The 21,489-nt window shown below is 39.8% G+C and overlaps 1 protein-coding gene across 4 annotated transcripts in view; it reads right to left on the bottom strand.

The window, feature by feature from the left end:
- Nucleotides 1-338: 338 nt before the first annotated feature.
- NTRK2 (neurotrophic receptor tyrosine kinase 2) overlaps nt 339-21,489 on the bottom strand; it is a 203,902-nt gene continuing 182,751 nt past the window's right edge. For all 4 annotated transcript variants that reach the window (XM_071581437.1, XM_071581428.1, XM_071581431.1 and 1 more), the window contains 2 exons: nt 3,063-3,221; nt 339-2,292 (listed from right to left, as the gene is read on the bottom strand). In XM_071581437.1, the coding sequence (XP_071437538.1) occupies nt 2,107-2,292; nt 3,063-3,221 (345 nt within the window). In that variant the 3' untranslated portion in view covers nt 339-2,106. The remainder of the gene's footprint in view (nt 2,293-3,062; nt 3,222-21,489) is intronic.

Here is a 21,489-nt window from a genome sequence, read left to right as displayed (position 1 = left end):
TCCAAGACAGTCTAGATAAAATCTTAAGGCCCATTTTGTAGGAATCTTCCTCTGGCTTTTTATGTTTCCAGTTCAGTAGCAGTTAAGAAATAACATCTAGTTTATTAAAGAAATACTGAGTATGGCTTTATAGTTATACTGTCATGTTTATTTGTAATGCTGCCTTTTCAATGACATTGAGAAGGGTAAAACTTCATCAGTGTCCAGTGAACTGTTTTCTTCTGAAAATGTCAGAATCTTTATAAGCTAGGTCTAAAAGTTTCTGAAGGAAAAACTTAAAGTGCCTCAATAAATAATACATGCAAGCAAATTATATATTAAATGTGCTATGGGAACACTTACAAAAATAAAATGCTTAATTTATTAAATAAAATATCCCCAACACGAAGATGAACTATTTTGATCTGGCTCATATCAATAAGAAATAATAAAAAGAGAAAATGGAAAGAAAGATCACTTTTTTGCAATAACGCCCCCTCACAGAGGGAGGCAAAAGTCTTGAGGAATAGATAAGGTAGGTTTTCATTTGTAAGAATTCATATTAAAAATAATCCTAACTCTAAATTTCAAATTGTCAACTTCTAGATTGAAAAACAGCAGGTATACCCATGCAACTGTCAACACAATGGTCATGCAAATGTTGTACACATACAATGCCAATCCGAACAAAAATAAATTATTTAAGAAAGTGTGAATGTTGGTTATGACAGCAATAGTACTAATACAAACATGGCGCTGAGCTCAGAATATTTACACTGAATAGCAAGCCATAACCACAGAATAATTTGTTTTCTCTAGAGATCTTTATCCCCTGCTATGTCTCAAACATAACCAGTGATCTCCGTGCTTTAGATTATTCATGTTATATCAGCCTATAGTATCTGTAACATTGTAAAGGCATTTTAATGTGGCTAATATCCTCCATTAGCCCCTTCTAATGAAATATAAATTACATTGTTATGAGTTTGCTATGCCTACTAGGGTGTACTAAAAGATGAGGGATCATTTCTGCACAAAGGGCGTTAATCAACAAAGACCATGAACAGTTTTACTGGCATGGTTAACAACAAAAAGAAAAAGGATTAAGGAAGGAAGTAATATGCTGCTGGACAAGTGCAGTATAGGATACATCTGCCCCAGTATCTATAGCTCATTCTATCTTATCAAAATCCTTAGTTTCAGCATATGATCCTGAAATTGATACTGTACATAAGTCTAGCCTCAGCCTTTATGAAAAAAGACTAGCTGGAGAACATTTTTACGTCAGTGGCATGACAATATCCTACCAGAACACAAAATAAGGGCATATGTTTAGATCATCATGTTGTAACACAATTGAGTGCAGTGCAGGCAGCATCTTTATCCATTTTACTTGATTCTGGCAATGAATGGTGCTGGCAAAGCACCTCCTTAAACAATCTTTTTAGTCCTTAGAAAGACTCTTCTGGGAAATTGCTAGATCCCCTCTTGCCTTCCATCAAATCATTTCAGTGTTTTCTTGTAGGATTGGATGCCACCGGATTCTCAAGTTCCTCCAGAGAGTATATCACTCAAGAATGTCTTCTTTACATCTGGCTTTTTCTCTGCAAAGAACATTCTTCATGTAGAGAACACCAGTCTTCTTTTTCCACTCACAGACTGAAGCAAAAAATGAGGTGAATCCATAGTAACTCCAGTAGCTGTACTGCAGAAATCACAAAGTTTTAGTCAAATATATTTTTCCCTTTTTTTCATCCACATCAAAGGCATGAATACAACAAGGCATTGTTAGTTGTGGTGGGCAAACTGAAGAGTCTGCTGATATAACAGATCAGGTTTTTAAGGCTTTTGTCTATGCAGAGTTACAATAATGCAGAAGCCAAATTGATTAGAAAGACAGGAGAGGAGGAAAAAAAAAAGAGAAACTGAGAGAGAGAAGATACATCTCAGTAATGTCTAAAAAGTCAATACTGTGTCTACAGATGGAGAAGTGCACATTGCTTGCCCTTTGGAAGCTTCTCCGCAACTTTGTCATTAATACTGTCAAAGTTAAGAATACATTTTAATGGAGTTCAGCGGCAGTTGGACACATTCATTCCTGCAGCCCAGAAGAAATGCTAGGATGCTTTAGCCTAAAATATCCAAGTAGACTGGAGATGCCTTGGCCAAGTTCTGAAGCAGGGAATGGATTTCTTTTATGTTGAGCCTCATGTGAGGCTCCCGTTGCCAACAGCCCAGCATTAAGTCATACACTTCCTTTGGGCATGTGCGAGGTCGCTGCAGGACTCGTCCCTGAGTGATGCATTCAATCACCTATGGGAAATCACAGGGAAAGGATCAGCGCAGCTGTGCCAACTACGTGCAGTCCATCCATGCATGAGGTAACTTTAATCACCACAGCAGCCTCACTGGTTGAGGTCATACAGCCTTCTCTGTCAAGGGCTGCATTTCTAGGTAGATGCATGAACAGCATTTAAGCGATCTGGAAAAATAACTGTAATGCAAGTGGTCAAAGAGCAAAAACTTCACTCATATTAAGTTCACCTATGTTGCCCCTTCCACACATAAGGGAATGATAGCTAGGAACTAAACCCGTACTGTCTTTCTCTATCCATCTATCAACCTCACCTCATCTCGGAAGGAGGTTAAATTTTCAACTTGTTACTTGTGACTGCCTGGAAATCAACAGATATCTAGATTGCTTCAATCTATTCAAGGATAGTTACAGACAATCACTCTACAACAATATCAAGCGTGACATGCCTGTTCAGGAGATAGCTAAGGTCCTTTTCATTGCTTCATGGTCCTTCTCAATACCCAGAGCAGACTCTATCCTATGTAAAGCAAAAAGCTTCATTCTGACTGTTCTATCTCTGCTTGGACACTTTCCATCGACTCAGAGGAGAAAAGGGTGAAAATGAATAAACTCAACCACACGGTTCATGAAAAAAACCCCAATAAATACTTGATATCAGTGTTTGCCTTTATTAAATAAATTTCTTACTGTCCATTCTCCAGAGATGTAACACCAATAATTATTGTGACACCTTTCCTAATGCAGTTTGAGAATGTATAACACTCACCTCATTGTTTGAGAGCTGATACCATGGCTGTTTGCCATAAGTAAAGATTTCCCATAATACAACCCCCAGGCTCCAGACATCGCTTTCTGTGGTGAACTTCCTGTACATTATACTCTCTGGAGGCATCCAACGAATGGGCAACATCGTGTGACCCCCAACCTGAGAAAAACAAATGAAAGAGTCAGAAATAGTTCCTTCAGACCATCACAAGGAAGTGCCAAGACACTAAATAAGGAGAATCCATGGTTTCTTTTTATCCCATTTGGTAACATTCCCTTCAAGGAGCTTTAAAGAACTGGGAATTCATGGTCCAAAGTCCTCTCCCCTCAGCAGCAATCAGTACCATGGTAAGTTTCTCAACAAAACCTCAAGACACAGTTTGAAGTTCAAACTAATCTTTAATGTTTACTTGGCACACTGTACGCAAGGAAGTTCTATATTACACTACCAACCTACTCTAAATTTGACCAGTTTTCCTCACCATTTTGAAACTCAAGAAACTAAAAAAGATTCATTAAATGAAATCTGCACTGAATGATTCTCCTTGAAACTCAGTGACAACAACTGAAATCCATGAAAACACAGTGATCTGGCTGCACGACTGCATGTATGGTTTAATATCCTAATTTTGACTGAATTAAAGCAATGCTACTTTCTGTTAATAAGTTCCACAGTTAATGCATCAAATTATTTATTCCACATTAACTACCCAGTCCAACACAGCCTTTAAAAAAAAAGATCCAATCCTTTGGATGTATTCCCTTGATAATAAACAACTTGTAAGACATGGACTCTACCCCAATTCAACTCATGTTGAATGGGACCTTCACTGAATCAATGCCTTTCTAAAAGCTTTTAGAACATTTTTAATTTTCCCCAGAATTATAAATGTCCTTAAATTTAGGTTTCTTAAACTTAATGTAAATTTTCTAAAATCTCTTATTTCTAGCTTCTGAACAATTTATTGCTCCTGGAATATACCATTCTGACCGGATCACATCAATAAAGGAAGTTCTTTTAAAATATTGTAATCGCTGAGATGTTCTGATATGGATATACATATATGCTAATTACTTTTGCACCATGACAGCTGAGAATATTTCCAAGGAAAATTAAAAAAAAAAAGTTTTTCAAGGACATCCAACTTTTGATGAACTCATTTTCCTATTTGAAAACATATTTAGTTATGAAACTACATTTGCACTTTCAGGATTCTGTCAATTCAAAATATCATTTTTGCTTGTGGGATTTTAAATTTCTTGTATAAGTAATGCCCTCCTTGTTCTCATGTTGAAAAAGCAAATGTAAGGAAAACACAACAGAAGTTCAATCAGGGTTCACCATACATTTAAATCCTACAGAACATCCATTACCAGTTCTTTCTCAATAACTCAATGCTAGCGTAGCATAGAAAACACAGCTATGGCTGTGAGAGCTCAATCCTGTTCTGTGCATTCCCACAAGTCCATGCTCACTACTGACTTCATAGAAACAGCAAGTCATGCTAAGACTTTCATAGACTTCACAGAATCACAGAATCAGAGAATATGTGGAATTGGAAGGGACCCACAAGGATCATCGAGTCTAACTCTTACCCCTGCATAGGACCATCCCCAAGAGTCACAACATGTGCCTGAGAGTATCATCCAAATGCTTCTTGAACTCTGCCAGGCTTGGGCTCTTATCACTTCCTTGCAGAGCTTATTCCAGTACCCAGCCATCCTCTGAGTGAAAAATGTTTTTCTAATCTCCATCCCAAACTCCCCTGACACAACTTCAGGCCATTCCCCCAGGTCTTGCCACTGGTCACCACAGAGAAGAGATCAGTGCCTGCCCCTCCTCTTCCCCTCACAAGGAAGTTTGAGACTGCAATGAAGTCTCCCCTCAGTGTCCTCTTCTCCAGGCTGAACACATCAAGTGACCCCAGCTGTACCTCATACAGCTTCCCCTCAAGGGCCTTCACCATCTTTGTTGTTCTCCTTTGGACACTCTAAGAGCTTAATGTCTTTCCTATATTACAGTGCCCAAAACTGCACACAGTATTTAAGGTGAGGCCTCATCAGTGCAGAGCAGAGTGGGACAATCACCATGCAAGTGAGGTAGGAGTATTTCTTGACAGGTTGCTGAATGAAAGGCACATCTCCTGATTTCAGTTCCTGGCTACAGTGTGCATTTGCTTCTGACTCAATGCAGGTTGCTGGCACAGGTTTCAGAGTCATTCAAAAGGGGACCCAATGCCTGTGTACTTCATTGTATATACATTTTTACGTGCTTTTCTCAATTTGGCCCATTTTTCTCTGTGTTACAGTTTATCTCTCTTGCAGATACCGTGGCTGTAAGGCTCTGTGCTTTGCTATTTTTCATCAACTCTGACTAAGAAGTCCCTCAATGATGTGGAAAGTTTGAACACACCAACATGCTGAGACGAAAACACTCCATTTCCCATCTAATCATAACGTAAACAGACAAGACAACCAAATACTTTCAAGCCACCACTTTTATCCCTGTCTTGTGAAGTATTTCATTAGAAAGTCAGAAAAGTTAGTCCCTTAGAAACAGGCAGCCACATAGACCCAGACAAAGGGCAACTGCCTTTAAAAGACAGTGACGAGAACCTTTTGATCTCATCAAATATTAAAATGGCTCAGATCTTCTCATCATATAACCTCTGCTACTAGTTCTGTTCACCAATTTCTTTGACTCATTCCCTTAAAAATTAATGAAAGCTATAGACAATAAAATATGTGTTTCTATTATTTCTTATTTGTCATATTTTAAATCAAGAGATTTCGAAAAACAAGTAAAGAAACTCCACCCACTCTCCAAATCTTCTTTTCCCATGGTTCTTGATTATAGATGCACAATGTATTTTTGGGAGGACTCCATGCTGAGTTTCTGATGACAGAAAAATGAATGACACAGTTCTAGAGTGATGATAAACTGACACCAAATGATGGCTCTGTGATGAACTGATCTGTAAGAGCACACACTTAGCTGTGTCTCTTTGAAGTGCTAGCATGACTAACTTGCTAGTATTGACATCAAGAATACAGATAAGAACATGCCACAGAGCTCTTTGGTGTTCTTCCCACAACATCTTGCCTGGAGCTGTGTCAATTTCTGTCCCCAAAGGCACTAGACTTTACTCGATAGAGAAACTGACCAGGATGGAGAAGTCCTGAGGTCTCTTCATGTGTATCATTGCCAGCATCAATCATTTTAGACAAAGTTACTTCCAATACCTCAGCAGCTTTTTAAGATATAATTTATTACCTTTCAAAATATCAACAAAAGTATTATATGAGGTGCTCTTCTTGACAGATGGCTTTACAATAAAGACAATATCCGTGCACCGCTGAACATCACCTGTGGCAGGTTGTAAATCTACCTGTGGTCTATGTTGTAGTTTGGGATTATTATGTAAATTCTCTCCCCTGCCACTTAACTGCCCAGGCCAGCGGTTAACAAAAGAAGCAGTTAACTGTTGATCGCTGGGGTGGGGGCAGGTTTGTCTCTTTTGGGTTTTTTTTTGGATATTCTCCCCAGTCTTGGCTCAGTGGAACGGGGGAGTGGGGGCTCGAAGGAGGCAGCTGCCCTGCTGGTTACTGCTGGGGTTTTCCCTGGCTGTCTTGTCGCTGCCTACTTCGGACTACTTTTTCGTGCCGTGCTGCTGCTGCTGCTGCCTGCCTTGGATTTGCTGCTGGTTGCTCGTACCTTTCTGCTTCTTGGACGGGGAACACAGGGGGAAGAGACTGAGTCCATCTGAAAGCCCACTGCTCATCTGTTTCGCTGGAGAGGGACTGAAACTCACTCTGCAGCCAGCTGGGCTGTGACATGAACACTTGAGTATAACCTTTCCTCCCAGAAAAAAAACCTGCTGGGTTTTGTTGTTGTTTTGGTTTTTTTGGTTTTTTTTTCTCTCTTGTGGTGTTGGGGAAGTGGGTTGCACTAGTCTGTTTACATATATATATATATATATCAGTTATCCTTCTTGTATTAAAATTCCTTTTCTTAAATTTGATAAAGAGTGGTGTGATTATCGTGGAGGAGGCCCCTCCCCTGCTTGTGGGTAAAACATTTTGGTTTTTTCCCCTCAAACCGAGACAGTCTAAGAGCATCCTCTGTTCAAAAGCATACATCAGGGCCAAAGGCACTTCTAAAATACATATTCTTCTCTATTAAAAATCAGTGGTTACAGAGTCAACACTCAGTTCAGAAAAGCATTAAGGGCTGTGCTTAGTTGTGCATAGTTGTGTGCTTAAAATGAAGCACATACTTCAGAGCTTTTTGAACTGAAGCCTGGGACTTGACACAACTGTTTGCAGAATGCCTGAAGCAAATTGTCAGCCTGTTGAGAGCTTTTTTTGATCTTTAACTGAGGAGTCCAAGCACCCAAGGTTATGCCATAACAGCAGTGATGAGAGGCGGGCTGCCTTTTTGCTGTTGTTGCCATATTCTTAGCAAGGCTATGAGGTGTTTTCCAAGAAGCACCAATGAATGAAAACTTGACTGCACTACCTAAAGTTTGAAGGTTCCGAGTGCTTCAAAGGGATGCCTTTTCCATTTTCTTTAAGAAATGCAAGTTATTACACAGCTCTCACATACCACCAGCATTCTGCAGTATAAAGTCCCTGCTATGCACACTGTAATTGCAGTGCTGATTGCTACACATGAATTTCAAATGGTTGTATGCTAAACAGACTACAGTTATAGGTAAATAACACCTTCATATTCAGTCTAGCTAAGGTTATGACAGGACTAAAAGCATTGAAGTTTTAACTTATTATTCTATCACTTTAAAATCCATGCTGAAGCTGTAAAAATGACCACTTTATTTATACAAATTAGGGTAGATTTTCTTGACACTTACCTGAAAGCAGCTGCATTATTACCATAATACCACATAATACCATGGTTCATTTTTATTTAGAGTTGCACTTCTATGGAAGTACAGACTTAACTACTTATTTCCAAATGTCAGTTTATGAAAGCAAGCATAGCTTAGCCTAGCTAAGGTACGGACAAGATGAAGAAAGACCTTGTATTATGTTCACTAGCTGCTTTTATTAGCAATATTGGGCTAGAATATAAATGAGAAAGCCTGGTAAATTAGCCTCTGCAATGTGCAAACAATGCCATGCCCAATCAGCGAACTGATGTTCACCAAAGAAACTCTTCCAAGAAAAAACTGCCACACTGCTCCATGTATGAAATGTTGCACTTTGAACAGTACAATGTCATTCCAGTTGTCACCACTTCCAGCAACCTACTTTTTTACAAAAAGTGCCAGAGAAGCTGGCCTCCAACACTGTTTTGATCTATTTGTAAACATTAAGCTTCTAGGATTGCTACAGAAGGACTGTGTCTTAGTCTTGAAGGAGAGCATCTAATTTTAGTTTGTTGAAGTCTGTTCACTTTCTCCCAATTAAAAATACACCTGTCTATATCTTGCCATGGTCACTCTTTCAGCTTCTACTGCCCATCTGCCATGAGAATTCAAGGCCTTGTTGTCTGATGTCTGCTCGCAAATGGATATGCTTTCTTACAGAGAACAACTAAATGAAGCCTTATGCTCCTGCTGGAGACAGGAGACAGTGGGTAGAGCCAGGGGAAGCCAAACTACAGAAATATGAAATGCACAGGTTGTATATAGGGCTGCACAGTTAAGATACAAGCCATGGGCTGGGAAAGGCTCAAGAAATAATCATACAGAATCATCACACAGATTCAACAAGGTTGGAAAATACATGAAAGATCATCTAGTCCAACCACAGCATCACCATAAACCATATCCCCAGGTGCTGCATCCAGATGGTAATTGAACACCTCCAGAGACAGTGATTCCATCACCTTTCTGGGCAACTTATTCCAGTGCCTAAACAATCTTTCAGAGAAAAAAATTTCAAAGATCTAATCTGAACCTCCTCTCGTGCAACTTAAGGCCATTTCCTCTTGTTCTTTCACTTGAGACATGGTAGAAGAGCCTGACCCTCACCTCACTACAACCTCCTTTCATGTAGTTGTAGAGAGCAAAAAGGTTTCCTCTCAGCTTCCTCTTTTCAGATTAAGCAACCCCAGCTTCTTCAGCTGCTCCGCCTAAGACTTGTGCTCTACACCCTTCACCACCTCTGTTCCCCTTCTCTGGGCATGCTTCAGAACCTCAATGTCCTCTTTGAAGTGAGAGGCCCAAAACTGAACACAAGATTTGAGCTGTGGCTTCTCCAGTGCTGAATACAGATGGACAATCCCCTCCTTTGTCCTGCTGGGGACAATATTCTCGAAACTGGCCTGGGTGTCTTGGCCACCTGGGCCCACTGCAAATTCATGTTCAGTTGCTGTTTACCAGCACTCCCAAGTCCCTTTCTGTTGAGCAGCTCTCAGACCAGCTCTTCACACAGCCTGTAGAGCTGCATGGGGTTGTTGTGACCCAAGTGCAGGATCCAGCATTTTACCTTGTTGAACCTCATGCAGGTGTTCTCAGCCCATCAATCCAGTGCATCAAGATCTCTCTGTAGAGCTTTTCAACATTCAAGCAGATCAAGTAATAATGTTACAATGACCACTCAAACAATACACACTTATGCCTTACTCATCTGAGCACCATAAGGAGGGATTGGCCACATTTCCATTTCCAGCTGCAACCCAGTCTTACCACAGGAGCACTGGAGGTTGTTATGCTGAGGCTCATGGAGGGCTTTGAGGTTCCACAACTGTGCTGTAGGGTGCTGCAGCAGCTGACCAAAGGATAGGACAGAGACAAAGTAGAACAGGAGTAATCTTTCTTCCTCCTACATGCTGGTGACAATTTCTGGGGAGGCTCCAGGACTCCTGGAGAGGACATCAGATGGAATCCCCAGCTTTTGCAGGCATGGTATTACATACCTTTTCCCTGGTTGCTGTGGTTTTGGTTTGGTTTTGGGGTGGGGTTTTTTTGGTTGGTTGGTTTTTTGTTGTTGTTGGTTTGGTTTTTTTTTTTCAATTTCTGGCTTTAAGTACTTAGAAATCACAGCAACCGATTACATAGCCTTGGCAAACAGATTTCCTCATTAATGTTCTACGTTCCCACGATTCCTGCAGAGTAATGTGTCATAGCACTTTGTATATTCTCTAAAGGCTAGGGATGCTTTTTCTGCCAACAGGATAAAAGTAACCTTTTTACTTTGTGAGCCCAGTGAAGCTGAATGACTATCCCATGGGTTTCAGACCTGATCCTGCCCAATGTCCTGTCTAGCTTGACCAGTGTATCTCTCCAGGGCCCTGATGTTTTCAGACCTTTTGCAATTCAGGGTGGTAGACTTGAAAGCAGCAACATACTTCAGCGTATGTGACAAATACGTACTCAACCTCTTTAACACAAGTAGGTAAGTCTGTAAAACTGGAACCAAGATGTACCTTTTGAATAATTTCTTCATCTCATCCTAAAAGAGAGCATCCGATATCCTTGCAAGATAATGGCATTTTAGGGTACTTTTCACTATTTATATTTTGGTCTTCTTACTTGTTTCTCCATCTCAGGATGATATAACTGCAAAGAAATGTTCTCTGCAAAAATTATCATATCTTATTGCTAAACTGAAAACCTCTCCTCTCTCTAAACATCTGCTCTTTTCCCCTCATAAAAGCTGGCAAATGTTTCTCTCAGCAGAAGAAAAAAAAATCAATAATTGTTATTTTAATTTCTTTCATGCCCTGGCCTTGCAGAAAAAGTCAATGTCTTCTCTTAAAATATCAGTTCTGAATGTCTACTTGCAGAAAAGCAATATATTATTTTCACAGTTATAATAAGCCATACCACTCCAACACATGAGGTTACTGAATTACAAAATAAGGCAAATTATTAGCCAGTAGCTAAAAATGTGTCCTTTCCTTTTCACTTTTAACCCTGCTTTAGTTCATCTGTATTTAAAAGGGGCTTATGTCTAAAGTTCTTAATTCTACCAGTGGTTTTGTCAGCAAAGTGAAACATTGTCTAGAACAATATGAGGGCTGGTTTCTTGTAGCCTTGTTATGCTGTGTGCTCAAGGAATCTACAACGATATGGGACTTCTCCTGGTCCTGGATTATCAGTCCATTAACCTAGGAGAAGTGTGTGCTCTCTGCTTACCCCAACCATGTAGTCTCTGAGAGCCCCCAGAAAGGACATGCAGGGACCACCGGCGAAGGCAGGAACAAAAAGAGAAAGTTTAATCAGGGGTACAGGTTTATATGGACTTTGGAGGGATACAAATTCACCAACAAGGGACAAGAGGGAAGTCTGGATTTGTGCCAATCGGAGTAAGGGGATTTACATTCAATGGGAGGGGGTAACAGGAAGTATGAGGTCACTGTCCTTCTCCCAGCCCCCTGGCCTGGCAGGGGGTTATGGCAAGAAGAGGCAGTGACAATGCACTTTTTACATTTAGTACATTTAAACCACATTAAAAACATCAGTTGTTAAAGCATTCTCAGTGGCTGGCGTATTTTTCTTCATCAGCCCATTTCTGACATGACATCCTCCAAGCCATGTATTGAGAATGCATTTACAGAATGCACAGAACAACATTTACTACAGTGTAAATTCTCCCTTCAATTGCCCAATATCAGTTCAATATTGTGTGTTAATTTTGTGTCATGGAGATAAAATTCTTCTCATTAGTCTGTATGAAATCATGAGAACTATGGACAAGATGAAGAAAGACCAATTACTCAGATGTCCACATAACACAAGAACCAGAAGATACCAAATCAAATTTGTAAATGGCAGGTTCATAATGGACAAAAAGGAGGCACCTTGTCACATAATGTACAATTGCTCGCAGAACTCACTGCCACCTCTAAGGCTTATCAGGGATCCAAAAGTAATTAAACAAATTAATGGAGGATCAAATATGTCAAGGACTATCAAACGCAAAGATACCATCTCTGGCCCAGAAAGTTCTTGAACTGCAGAATGCTAGAGGCTAACAGAGTACTTGAGTGAAATATTAATATTTTCTTAACCTGTTTCCATCCTATTCCACAGACACTGGTTTCTCACAGAGAGAGAATCCTGTATTAAAAGGTCTTTGGAGAAGCTATTGCTGTGTTTCTGTATAGATGGGCCACACATTGCAATATGCAGTCCTCGCTAAACCTCTCAGTAATTCATATGGAGGGCTAGAAATGATTCTGGCAAAAGGCTGGAATGAAGGGGGATACCACAAGGAATCAAAATAGGTGAATGACCTAATGCATCTTACAATTCGGCATTCTTTGAAGATTTTAGAATGCTAGTCTGAATGGATATAGAAACGGTGCCTATTGTTGTGTTGTACATAACACAGTATCAGTTTTGGGCCAGCCAAAGACACAGGATAATTAATAAACTGTAGTAGTTATTGCGCTACAGGCCATTTACTCTTCCAAGAAAGGAAGATGAAGTGCACTGGAGGTAGGATCAGGTGAGTGCTACAAAGAAGGTGACATGATTCACATCGCTGATTAAAAGCAATGTGCCCTATCAGAGAGAGGGACAGAAGGGAAGTTAACTGAGTGGAAATCTGCAGCACTGAAAAGTAATGGATTACAGCTCTTTGGTGTCCCAGAATGAAGTGTGTATGAATGAAAAAAAGAAGTCTATTCTTTTAAAATATAATTTCTTTTACTTCAAAATGATAGTTTTCTAGTGTTAAACAACAAACAATAATCTAAGCTGAAAGAAAGGGAGGTATTCTGTGGCAAACTGAAAGAAAGGACACTTTGAATAGTGTATTTCAGTGATTTCAGTGTACATCTACATTCATTTCTGAAGATGGAAATTCACAAACTTAGTGAAAAAGCAGGGAGATGGGATTAGTATAAGCCAGGGAAATCTAGCATGTTGAATCAGATAGCCTCTCCTTTCTAAAACAGTTTATATTCTGCTAATTTGCCATTCCAAGTTATGTCACAACATAGAGATACTGATCACTCAGTGGCACAACTTGCAACTCAGAATGTTGAGCTCATGTGAAGTCCTGTGTTTTTGAAGTCCTTACAAAAAGTTGTCACTATATCACTAGTACCTCACCATGGTTTCCACATCTGAGAGTCTGCTAGTTGTACCAGCAGATGAAGAGAGGTATTGTATCAAGTACCAGCAGACAAGCAGTTGGAATGACTCACGAAAAAATCCTCACAGGCTCCAGGATGATCGTCTAATCTGTCCAAGTCAACAGCAAGTTAGCAAACAATTATGCAATGCAACATTAATGAATTGCAGCTGCTGCCTTTCTGATTTTCAAAGTAGTTTACAAAATATGAAATTCCACCTTTATATTAATCGCAAGTAGTCTGGGCTCCTGGTGCCAAGAAAGTTTTAAAAATAACCTTTAATATACATTGGAATGGCCTCTACCAGTTTGCATCATAGTTGAAATCCTAATTTCTTTTGCTTTTTAGATGGGTGTTTGAGGTGTATGTGATAAGAGGCTAGCTGAACAGCACAGTCAATATTAAGAAGTAGCAGTCACTCAAGTGCAGACCCTGAAAGCCAAATACCACACCACATAAGCCAGATTGTGTTCAGCTGGGAAAACTCTACTCCTGATAGTCTGAAAGCTCTTTCTCAGGTGTTAAAGATCACAATTTTTCTCTGTATTTTACTGAAACTCACTTTTTTTTTTCAAATTTACTGTAGGTTAATGTAGCATGTCTGACTCTATTGGTCATGTCAAATTACATCACAGGAGAAGAGGGGAGCAACAGCGCTTGGTTTCTAGCTTCTCTTCTCCCTTGTGAGTCATAAAAGTGATTTTATAATGTACACTGCATGGACGCACCACAATTTTTAGTTGAAATGCTTCAGATGTTCCAGTTCTTTGAATTTTCTAACACAGTTTCTTCACCTTTACCCCAGATGCTAATAAAAAAGTCAAAGACAAGGCCCTCCTGCTCATTTTCCTTCCCTTCTGCACTCTCGATGATGTTTTCTGCTTTGCACTACCTCTGGGTTGTAATTTGTTTACATAAAATGGAAGACACAAGAGAAAAGTTTCACTAAAAAAAATAGAAAAATTCTCTCTTGTTTTCCCTCCATAAATTCTAGTTTTGTCTCCTTATTTGTGCCATAACATCATGAGTTGAAACAGGCATTTGCTCTGAAATGAGGCATCCATCAAACAACACACAATATGATCATTAAAATACCAGTAACTGCTATTACTGCAAAAAAAGAAAAAAAATTACTCATTCCTACAGTGCTTGCAAAATCCTACATTCTTATCAAATTCATATGTTGAATTATTCCTCAAGCCATGCTTAAAATATTTTTCTTGGATACAAGAGCCTAAGTGTATAAATTCTGCCTGTGACGATGAAGCATCTTACCTTCTGCCTCTAAAACAAGCCCGGGCACATTCTGACATGCAAGCATTGGCAGAGCATGCCAGTCTAGGAAGAAATGTGCCCCAAAATTTCTATGGGTGTATCACTTCATTGATGGCATATGATCAGGGTGGAGTTTGGCTTTCTGACAAAGCCTATTGAACTTGCTTATTACCAGCTGATCCTGGAGAACAGAGGAAGATCGGAGTGATCTGTGAAAGGATTTACAGCTCTGTAGCAGCACTGCTGCATTTCAGGTAAGGGCTCTCTTAAGATTTCTGACTTACAGGTTTCCACACCACGGATTGTGCAATGTAGTCCTCACATCCTTCAGGATATGCTGGTAGCATGTGAACAAAGCATATGGGCGGGAAAGAAACACTCCTAATCTCCCTGCATTTCCCTCACATTTTGCACTGCCTCAAGGAAGCACTCTGGAAAATCTTCCACCTTTTCCTAGGATGAAGGTACTCCTTACTATAAGCATGCAGCATGGAAGTGATTCCTTCCTCATGCATGCTCACCTCCTTGGACAAATAAAAATACTATTAAACGTGGAGCCCTCTACTTGTGGCATTTTTTTAAATAATTAAAATAAATACATAAATACAGTTTTAGTTTCCCTGCTTAACTAAAAGTAGGATCTGCAGTAAAATGGAGAAGTCAAAGGTTAGAGCTCATGTTTTAAACAAAACAAGTTGCAGTTTTACACCAAGTTAGAACATCTTTTTTTTTTTGAGATCTCTGTTAGAACTGTTAGTCAAATATATGATCTTCAATATAAATCTTACACACAGTATTCACAGACTCCAGAGTTGCCAAGACTTAAAAGGTACTGGAGACATTCAAAATAACCCAGGTGGGAAATGAATGTCCCGTGTGGCTAGGACAACATATTTCAAATTGGGGAGGTTGCAGGCGGAGGGGGTGCAGCACGTTTCTGAGATTGTCTACAGCCCCAAGGTTTAGGTCAGTTCAGGAACGCTTTGGGATAGGACTCCCATATAACTCTATGTGAAAATCTGGTACTAAACCAAGTCATAATTCAGTTAGGCTACCACTAGTATTTTGAGCTATGCGTGTATAATGCCTAGATCAATCAAGTCCTGTTCTACATGAGGCTCCTACACACACTTGGAATACATGCCATGGGTAATAACAACACTCTTTCAAGCCACTTGTGAAAAATTACAAATGGGTTCAGCGCAGCAGCTGCAGTGTTACTTTTTTATATCACAGTGGGTTAATAAAGTACTAATATTGTTTGTGAGTCTTTGTATTTCAGAATATTTTTCATATGCTTCAGACGAAAACTTTTGTAATATTGTTCCATAAAGCCTGCATTTCCTTTTAAAGTCATGCTACTTTATAATACTCTTTGGACATGTTTAGGACTGTCCACACAGAGTATTATCACAGGCACTCGATGTGATTAGGGCCTTAGCACATAATTTACTTTCCTTTCATTCCAGGCAAATCTATTTATTCTTTCCATATCTTAGGCCATCACCTTCACCTAAACCTGCATCCTGACCTCTGTGGTTATTTCTGTTGAAAATGTTCCTGGATCTTGTATCCATCTGAGTTTCTCATTAGTCTTGACCCCACACCTAGGCTAAACCTCCATTTTATTTTCCTTTACCAGATAGCAGTACTCGTTCAAGACACTTCAGTCATTGAGCTAAGAGATTTTATTAATGAAAAGCAGATGCAACACTAAGTTCTATCTTGAAAGAATCTTCTTCCTACCGTAATGATTTTGAGTTTGAAAACCCACCATTTTGCACAAAACCCATTTGGTATGATTACTCCAGCCTTCCAGGACATCCTAAATGAGTGTTAATTTTATGACACGTTAATTTTAACAGTGAGCTTATCACTGACTAGGTAGCACTGACAAAGGAGGCTTCCTTGCTAGCATGACAATTACATGTGAACACTGAAATTTTAAATTAATGTCCTCCAAGTTGCTGGACTGTATATTTATCTGTTTTAATTGGCTCTTCAACTATTTTGAACACTTCATGTAGCCAGTGCTGTATGAGTGACTGAGTGGTCTGTTGCTGAGAACCTTGAGCTACGTAGTGAAGGAACAGGATTAATTCAAGATCAAGAAGACTCCACCACGAAATGTATGCCACATGATTTTGACATGTTCTATCTATGTATCTATGTATCTGTCTGTCTATCTATCTATCTATCTATCTATCTATCTATCTATCTATCTATCCATCCATCCATCTACATTTATAGTATGATAGAAAATGCACTGCAGCGTATTTGGTAAAGGTGTTTAGGTCTTACTGAGATCTCACTGTTATGGTCAGTATGTCATCTTTTGTGAGAAGCAAGAGATGGCTCCAGTTTTCTGTGAGAAGTGTTGAGCTGTGGTAATAGTCAGGTGGAAGTTAGCCATTTGAAAGACAGAAATAATGCTTCATGTACTTTCTTTGCCTGTTTCAAAGAGATAACAAATGAATATAATATGTGAGCCAATACAGAATGTGCTTCTATCAGCCAGGGATTAAGTATGACAAGTCCTGAACAAAATGCAACTCAATTCTTGCTCTTTAAGGTCAGACAGCTGTCCAAAGTCCATGTCCTCCTGTGTCAGGAGGACACAATAACAGACAAAGAAAACGATTTTCTCCAAGACTGTTTTGGCTCTAGAGAAAGCAGGGGGAAATGTTCCTTGCAAAAATGAACCTAATATGGGTTACTCCCCTAGTGCCCTTGCTCAAATAAGGGCCTATTTATGCTCAGAAAGTGCACTTTAATGATGAAGCATCTGCAAAATGAAGCAACAACATGACACCCTCATCCTGGGGAATAGGGAAAGGAATCAAGATTAGTATCAATAGAAGGAAAAAGAGGGTGGGGGATGGGAAGAGCACAGAGGCTAAAAAGGAGTTGGGAAAAAAGCAAAATGGTCACAACCATAAACCAGGACATGCAGGAATGTATGACCACCCAGCCTTCTTTCTATTGCAAAGCATCTCCAATAAGCAAGCACACAGGCAGTCATCAGTGAGCACCATGTCCCACATATGCTTTTATTTATGGCAGTCAGTCCCCTTATGAATGGGCTGAAGTCTAGGAAGACTCCCGCAGCTCTAATCTTGCAAGTGCCTTTCAGTTATTTCAGTAAATACCCAGTAACATTAAGAGCCTCCTGGGTAAAATGTCCTATGGTCAGAACACTGCCACATCACAAGAGACCTCAACCCTTTTCTGCTTCAGCAGCAGGAATGCAATAGTCAAAATGAGCACTGCTGAAAAGAACACACACTCAGAAAAAGAATCACTATAATTTCACCTCTCCATCATGGAGGACACAAAAGTGTGTCCTTGCTCACTTGTTTTTCCTCTCTGGGCAGGTCTCTGGGCTCTCTCTAGGTGAAACTCAGGCAGAGGTTTGGAGAAAGAACCACAGCACACAGACTGGCCCCAAATTTCTACAGGTCTTGGAATTATGTCTGCCACCATAGGAACAGATGCGATTGTTGTTGCCTCTGAAACACTTAATGCATTTGCATTCTGCCTTGCAGCAGTAGTACAGCATTTTGTTATTCTGTATTTGAAACAGGAATCTCTCCTACAGTGTCCAACACGGCCTATGAGCCTTTTCCATTACTATCCACACGCTAGTTCTCTGAGAAGCCGGGGCTCAAATACAAAACTGGCAAGTTAGGCACCTGTAAATATCTTTATTATTTGTATCCAAGGCTTGCATTTTATTATGCTTTAGCATCAGGGATGAAATTAAATCTCTGGGGGACCATGCCAGGTCCATGCAAGTTGCTCAGGATGCTCTCAGATGGAGAGCAAGGAAGGCAGTACGATACACTTTCTGTTGATTATTAGCAGTGGGATGGATACAAATCACTACAATGTATTTGTCCCAAATTCATCTCCAGAATAATTAATTTTATCATTACATAATATATAATGGAAAAATCTTCACATCATTTTTATTTTCAAGATTCAAATGTATTTAAAAATTATTATTTTACGTTAACACTATATTATCGTTCTTAATATAATTTATGAGAATAATAGGATTGTATATGCAAAGAAAGACAAAAATGCCGTAATTTAAATGAAAGGCAGAACTGTATCTACAATCATGAGGTGGGATCCTTGTTCTAGGATTGAACCATCTTTAACTATTCTGAAATGATGGATAATATTTTTATGTGGTGCAATGCTATCCAGAAGCAGTCCCTGTGCAACTGAGCCCTAGATCTTTTTGTTCTGTATTGCCAATAAAAAGAGAGAAGAATTGAGAAAGAGATGGTTGTACTTAGTCTGAATGGAGCACTTAGTCTGAAGACTGACTGATAGAAGAATCACAGTAACTTTTGACTATCATGTTAACACACTGTGATTCAGAAGAATCAGAAGCAGGAGAGTGAAAGGATGGGATGAGCAGAATAAGAAGTCAACAAGGCAACAGAAAAGTTTCTCCCTGTACCTTTGAACTGAGAATGTCTTCCCTGAAACTTCTCTTTCCCAATAAATCCCAACTGATTTAAATTAACTTCTACCTGGGCTACTTACAGTACCCTTACTATTCTACTAAACAAAACCATTGTGGTCATAAAAAGTTCTTATTTTCCTGAGAATTACTGATGTTTTGAAATGCCTTTGATTCTGCATTAGGCAAAAGTGGTCATCATTTTCTCAAAATTTTGAGCACAGGTTTGAGCAAGAAATTTTAAAATGAAAAATGTTGGTGTTTCTCAGCAAAACAAAGCACCCAGGTGCCGAATGGAAACTTAAACCGAAATGTACTCAGATAATTAAAAAGAAAATGTGACTGATACTCAATTTAGGTTACACATTCTACAGCATGCTTTTTGATGTTGTGCATCCTCTAAATGGGTTCTGAAATGAAGCAAAGACCTACAGAGGTCTGTTAAGACAAATCTTAGCAGTGGCTGCTGCTGCAGGGCTGGGAGGTGGAAGGGAATATTATGCTTTTAGAGGGCAGCTTCTTTCAGACAGTGGCACCTTCTTGAATATGTGGGAGCACAACATTCAGGGGATTCCCAGCGTGTTTCAAGCCCTGGGCAGTTTTGCACAGTGAGAGGTTGACAGGGGCATAAGGAGTGGCTCAATACAGTACCACTGACCTCTAAATTATTTCCATTATCACTTTCAGGAGGAATTTCTCCCCTGCTCAAAACTGCTCTATATACTGCTCAGATACTCAAGATCTGCACTGAGGAAAGGTACATTTTACAGGGATTCACAGGGGAAAAAAAAACCAAAAACCCAAAGCCTCTCATTAGATCAATAAAACATGTTTTAAAACAACTGGATCCCAGATAACGCATTAAAGCATTAAAACATACTATAGGAAAGAAACATACATTGGGAAAAGCCTAAACAAAAGCAGCAACAGAAAAAATGATTTATTAATAGGCAAACCCTTCTGAAATTTCTCTAGGCAGTCTCTTTCCATGGAAAGTGAAATGATGGGAGAAAGTGGTCATCAGTTGCTAAAAGAAATCAAATCTGAAACACCATCAGTCAATGTCCTATTAGGGTACTTAGAAATGCTTTTCTTTTAGAGATTAAATATTTTAGCATGATTGTATCACAACAGAATCAATCTATCTAATAGTCTCTGATTATGCCCTGGTTTCAGCTGTGATAGAGCTAATTTTCTTTTTAGTAGCTGGTACAGTGCTGTGTTTTGCATTTAGTGTGAGGGTAATGTTGATAACACACTGATGTTTCAGTTGTTGCCAAGTAATGCTTAGCCTAAGTCAAGGACTTTCCAGTTTCCCACGCTCTGCCAGTGAGCAGGTGCACAAGAAGCCATGAGGGAGCACAGCCAGGAAGCTGACCTGAACTTGCCAAAGGGATATTCCATACCACAGAATGTCATGCCCGGTATATAAACCACGGGGAACTGGCTGGGAGCCACTGATCAGTGCTCAGGGATGGGCTGGACATCGGTCAGCTGGTGCTGAGCAATTGTATTGTGCATCTCTCTTTATCCATGGATTTTATTCCTCTCTTTCCTTTTCATTACATTAATAATATTATTGATACTATAAATATTAAATATAATATTTATTAGAATATTTTACTTTATGTCAATTATCAAACTATTCTTATCTCACCTCACAAGTTTTACTTCTTTCTGATCCTCCTCTCATCCCACCAGAGGTGGGAAGTGAGTGAGGGCCTGCATAGTAGTTAGTAGCTGGCTGAGGTTAAGTCACAGCAGACTGTCACATTTTATTGTTTATTCAGAAACATCACAAAACATTTTACAGTTCCTGTACAGATGCATAAAGTAGAAGCAATTTTTACTGAAATATTGTCAACCCAGGACAAAATGTTGCAAACATTTAACAGAACAGAGAATTTTTTTAAAAAACCCACCAGACTAGGCCAAGAAATAAAGAAAAAGAATGTATTCAACAGAAACTGGATGCTATACAGGAGGGGGCAGCATGCTGCTTGGGACAGAACTACAATCCAGCAGAGTCCTGTTGCCTGTTCCCATGAAAATACACCCTGGTCTTCAAGCTGCATCTTTTCTGAAAGTTGAATTCTGCCATATGCCACAGGATAAGAGGTAGCAGAGAAAATATCAAATCCTCATCTGACTTAAGTTCCCATTCTCCTCTCTGTGGCTTTCCAGGTGAATATCACCATGGTCATCCAATGTACAAATTTCAGAATGCATAATTTTTTTCCTGCTCAGCAGGAATAGGACCTTTCCCTATTGTCACACCCTATTTAGCTTGTGGGGTGTGAGTGATGCTGGAGAACTCATTTGTAAGAGAGTGGGTCCCGCGCAGTACCCTGCCCTTCAGCTCCGCACTGTCACAGCCATCTTCCCATGGTTGTCATGGACCCGGGTACCCCTACCACTGCCACCGCAGCCTGGCCCTGCATACTAATTGGCACATTTAATGACTTTCTCTTGCTCGCCTTCCCTTCTCCTCCTAAGCTGTTGTCTGGGAGCAGAGGAGCCTGGCTGCCATGGAAACTGAGCCTCCAAATGTCCTGAACTTGCAGCACCATCCTTGGGAGAGGATTCCAATGGTGAAGCTCAAAAAAGGGGGTGCTGGAGGGTGTGGAA

Source organism: Pithys albifrons, chromosome Z (genome assembly GCF_047495875.1).
Source record: "Pithys albifrons albifrons isolate INPA30051 chromosome Z, PitAlb_v1, whole genome shotgun sequence".
Lineage (NCBI taxonomy): Eukaryota > Metazoa > Chordata > Aves > Passeriformes > Thamnophilidae > Pithys > Pithys albifrons.
This window is presented reverse-complemented; position numbering and strand designations above follow the sequence as displayed.